The following is a 5,381-nucleotide window of genomic DNA, read 5'->3' on the forward strand; positions in this document are numbered from 1 at the left end:
ACAGGTTTGGGGTTACTAGGTACTAGACTCATGGTCTCCAACTTGTGGTCTTTAGAGAACTGGGAATCTCCAGACAATGTCAGATTCCCAAAGTTATTCACACCTCCTTTCATAGTTTATTAGGGCTCTGCAAATGAGAAAAAAAAAAAAGTTTGGAAGCCATTAGTTTGAGAGTGACAGCCCAAGGAACGAGCATTTTCTGTACTGACGCCGATGGTAGTTAACACTCCAGATGCAGGAGACAGACGGACAGAATGGAGTCTGAGAGAACCAATCAGCTTTTAACCCAGGGGGACAGGAGCTACTAAACATATGTTTACTGACAAGTGATCCCCAAAGGGCTGAAACAGGGTAAATTTTCAAGACTCTGAAGAAATGGACATGATGGATGCTACAGGCGAAGTTCCCACTTTAACCTAACAAATCACCTCTGAAAAGAGACATGGCAGGAGAGTGGCTTGAACTCAGTGTGCTAAAAGATGGATATGTTAATATTTTGCCACTTGGAAAAGAAAATATCAAAGAAAGATTTCACATATTATTTGCAATGGGTTTGCGGTACTAATTCTTTGTTCAGTGAACACTTCTATGGTACAGTCCCTTGGTAACTGACAAAAACTTGGCTCTCACACTTTGTCTTCCAAAAGTGGCCAATAGTAGGTTCCAGAGGCAATGCAAAATAAACCAGCAAACAAGCAAATAACCCCCTCCAAACATGCACATGCACTCCCCTCCCACACACGAAAATCACCCTCTGTGGCCCATCCCTGGCTTCTGACAAACAGAGCCTTGGGACAATGCCAGGGACACAATCTCCACCCTTCCCGGGTAATAGCTTACAGTTTTGATCTTCACAACGTCCTGTCATAAAAGATACCAACATATGATGCATGATGAAATCGTCCTTTTCATTTCTTTTAAGCCTGCTGTTTATTAATTTCATTTGATGACCCCAAGTTCCTGCACTATGTGAAGGAATAAATAACACTTATTTATTATTTTCCACACCAAATCTCATTTTATGGATCTCTATCACTGTCCCCTTTGTCATCTTTTTTCAAGAAAAAATCCCACAATACTGTTAATCTTATTTCATACCAAAGCTGTGCCTCACCCTTAATCACTTCTGTTGTCCTATTCTTCAACTTTTAAAGTTCTAGGTGTTTTTTTTTTTGGTTTTTTTTTTGAGTCAGGGAGACCATATCTTCAGGCAGTATTCCTGATGTGGGTTTATTATGGATCCATATAGAGATAATACGCTATTTTCTGGCTTATGATCTATCCCTGTTTTACTAATTCAGACCTCATCGTTTTACGTACAGCAGAGACTATATTTTGCAGTCTGCATTGTTTTGCATTTATTACCATGGAACTTGAACTGCTATTTTGTTGTGCAGTCAGTCAGTTTTGTGAGACCTCTCTGCAGCTCTTGGCAAGCAGTGGAGCACCAAGAGAAAGTTGGCTGGCTGGGGTTGTGATGGGCTGGGGTCGTGGAGGGCTGGAATCTTGGCAGGCCAGGGGTGGGGCTCTGCATGCTGTTAGACACCGGACACAGGTGACGCTACTGTGTCATGTGTAAGTCACCCCTGGCTTTTGGCCTTCCTCCCACAAAGGAGGCCAAACTGCTCCCCCCATGCCACATATCTCTATGGATGGACATCTGGGGGTTGAGGTTCCAGCCCCAGTCTGCCATAGCACCCAAAGCCTCTGGGCAGTGAGGCCTCAGAACCCCTTGTCTCCAGCTGTGAGCATACGTGGCTGGAGAGTCCGGTCCCCATTCCCGAGGAAGATTCAGGGATCAGGCATCTGGTCAGTACAAGGGTGGAAGTCCTAGCTCTGAGCTCCCTCTCCCACCCCCACACCTGCTCTGAACCCTCCGCACACCAGTCTGCTGCCCAGAGCCCACCAGTGGGAACTGTGACAGGACAGCAGATGAAGGAAATTTGATAGTAACAGAGAGGGAGCTGTGCTAGTCTATATACTATCAAAACAAAAAGCAGTCAAGTAGCACTTTGAAGACTAACAAAATAATTTATTAGGTGATGAGCTTTCATGAGACAGACCCACTTCTTCAGACCATAGCCAGACCAGAACAGACTCAATATTTAAGGCACAGAGAACCAAAAACAGTAATCAAAGTTGACAAATCAGAAAATCCACGTGTTAATGTGTCGAATTTGAATATGAAAGAGAGTTCAGCAGCTTCTTTTTCTAAAGCAGACTGAAAATTCTTCTTCAATAAGGCTCAGACTCTTAAGTCATTAACAGAATGGCCCACTCCATTAAAATGTAGACTAACTGGTTTGTGGATCAGGAGTGTTTTGATGTCTGTTTTGTGCCCATTAACTCTTTGTCTGAGAGAGTTTGAAGTCTGTCCAATATACAAAGCATCTGGGCATTGTTGGTACATGATGGCATCTGTCATGTTAGTTGAGGAACATGTGAATGTGCCCGTGATTCTGTGACTAACCTGGTTAGGTCCATTGATGGAATCACCAGAATTGATATGTGGACAGACTTCAAACTCTCTCAGACAAAGAGCGAATGGGCACAAAACAGACATCAAAACATTCCTGATCCACAAACCAGTTAGTCTACATTTTAATGGAGTTGGCCATTCCGTTGAAGACTTAAGAGTTTGCATCTTATTGACGAAGAATTTTCAGTCTGCTTTAGAAAGAGAAGCTGCTGAACTCTCTTTCATATTCAAATTCGACACATTAACATGTGGTTTGAACCGGGATGCAAATTTTCTGGGACATTATAGGGGCTCTTTGCCATACGTGGCTTAATCTAATTCTTGACTCACCCCCACCCCTCTGCTCTCTGATTTGCTCACCTTGATAATTTTTTTCCTGATTTGTCAACTTTGATTACTGTTTTTGGTTCTCTGTGCCTTAAATATTGAGTCTGTTCTGGTCTGGCTGTGGTCTGAAGAAGTGTGTCTGGCCCACGAAAGCTCATCACCTCGAAAATTGTTTTGCAATTCTTTAAAGTGCTACTTGACCGCTTTTTTGTTTTGGTAGAAAATTTAAGTTCCTTTCACCTCCGATGAAGAGAAGCCTGTAGGATGATCAAACTCTTTCAATTCAGACAACACTGGCCAGGCTTCAGCTGCTCTTTGAGGGTGTCTAGGGAGTCGGAATGTACCATGAGTAGCATTAGGTAAAGGAAAGTTAGTAGTGCCAGGTTCTGATTGAAACTGCACGTTTCAATCTGGAGTGGCACAGCACAAGTCATTATTATGGTTCTCAGGGTTTATCCCAAGTCCTGCGAAGAGGTAGGGACATAATTTGGACTCTTGAGAGTGGAGACAAAGCATATTCCGAGGCAATTCAACATTCCTACGGGCAGCTTTAATACAGGACAGAAGGACACAACGAACACGTTCACCATGCGCTTCTCATGGCATAATAGAATGGGCCCCACTCTGAAGTGGATGGCAAGAGCGAGTGTCTGAGGGAAGATCACACCTCTAAAACCATACAGGGCTCAAGGAATCTGTGGAACTGCCAGCCATAAGATACCCATGGGACCAAGACCATGGCAGGATTCAAAAAGAAAATGGATGCTTATGTGAGTAACCAGAAAACTCATTAGCAGTAGCAAGGATTGTGTTTTTTTAGTAAGTTTTGGAAAAACAATAAACTTCCTGATTAATGCAAAATTATGTCTAATTCGTGGGTGAGGGGGAAGCATTCCCTCGAGGTAGGCAGTCTCCTCGATCTCTGCTATACTTCTGCTCTTGCCTTCCTTTGTAGCACCTGGAACTGGATACTGGGAGGGACAGACTACAGCTCTGCTCCAGTCTGTCGATGCCTGTCTCTCATCTGCACTGCAAATCCAAGACGGTGATTTTTGTTGATGTTCCTTGAGCCCCTGGGAGTCTCTCGACTTGCACTGAGAGCAGATTGACATCGCCTGAAATATCATCCTGTCTCTGGCTCTTTTTTTCTTTCAGGAGGCTACGTTCAGAACTCCTCAGACCTGTGCCCTGCATTATGTCAGTTGCCAATGACACCAAATTCACACATACGGTTTTCCTTCTTTCTGGGATTTCTGGGTATGAAGACATCCATCAATGGATCTTTATCCCCTTCTGCATCACATATGTTATTTCATTAGTAGGAAATTCAGTCATTCTTTTCATTATAAAATCAGATCCTACTCTCCATGAGCCCATGTATATTTTCCTTTCCATTTTGGCTGTCTCAGACCTTGGCATTTCGATTGGCACCCTGTCCACAACACTGGGCGTATTCTTGTTTAATTCTAGGGAGATTGGCCCCGAGGCCTGTTTTGCCCAGCTGTTCTTCATCCACTCATTTTCATACATTGAATCCTCCGTGCTCTTGGTGATGGCCTTTGACCGCGTCATTGCCATCAGTAACCCACTGAGATATGCTTCCATCTTAACCCTGCCAAGAATAGCCAAGATAGGACTGGGATGCGTGATAAGAGGGGTGGCTGTTGTTCTCCCAGCCCCCTTTCTCCTGAAGCGGTATCGATACTGTCGAGCCAATGTCCTCTCCCATTCTTACTGCCTACACCTGGATGTCTTAAAGATAGCTTGTTCAGATATAACTGTCAACAACATCTATGGCTTGTTTGCTACAGTCATCACAGTGGGGTTGGATTCAGTGCTCATTCTTCTCTCTTACGTGATGATTCTCAAAACGGTGCTGAGCATTGCATCCCGTGCAGAGTGTCTGAGGGCCCTGAGCACCTGTGTCTCCCACCTCTGCGCTGTCCTCATATTCTACACCCCAGGGATAAGCTTGTCTTTAATAAACAGATTTGCAAGTAGTTCTTCATCCTTGATTCACATTCTCATGGGCTACATCTACCTGCTACTCCCACCCACCATGAACCCAATTGTGTACAGTTTGAAAAACAAACAACTTCGTGCAAAGATAGTCAGGGTGTTTGTCAAGTGAAGACTCAGTTCTTCAGCTGACTCCCGCACAAGTGAAACAAGAGATGAAAAACAAAGACCTCTTACATCTAAGAAGACATGCACAACTGATTTCTGATCCCTAGAATGAGGTTCAGACAGAATCTAAAGCCTACAAGCCTTGGAGAAGTTCTGGTGATGGAGGAGAAAACACAGTGAGAAGTTGACAAATGCAGACTGAAGAATTAACCAAGTTACTGAGTTTGTGGAGAAACTGGGGAATGGTGGAAGTTTGGCCCATAGACATCTGAATCGGTGGGTGTCTGACCCCTGAATTCCTGTCCATTCAGTCAATAAAGTGAAGGGATGTGGGTGTTGTTTGCCATTACACTGATCTGTCACTGTCCTCTCATCTTTAGTTAAATATCTGTGGGCCATGCAATCAGCAGTGAAAATGTTCTACGTTTGCAATTCTGGCCCTTTCTGA

General features: G+C 43.9%; 1 protein-coding gene across 1 annotated transcript; it reads left to right on the plus strand.

The window, feature by feature from the left end:
• The first annotated feature begins 4,001 nt into the window (after positions 1 to 4,001).
• On the plus strand, positions 4,002 to 4,937 carry LOC142002990 (olfactory receptor 51G2-like). Its single transcript, XM_074979566.1, has one exon. The coding sequence runs from the start codon at positions 4,002 to 4,004 to the stop codon at positions 4,935 to 4,937; it is 936 nt and encodes a 311-aa protein (XP_074835667.1).
• The last annotated feature ends 444 nt before the right edge of the window (positions 4,938 to 5,381 follow it).

Source organism: Carettochelys insculpta, chromosome 1 (assembly GCF_033958435.1).
Source record: "Carettochelys insculpta isolate YL-2023 chromosome 1, ASM3395843v1, whole genome shotgun sequence".
Lineage (NCBI taxonomy): Eukaryota > Metazoa > Chordata > Testudines > Carettochelyidae > Carettochelys > Carettochelys insculpta.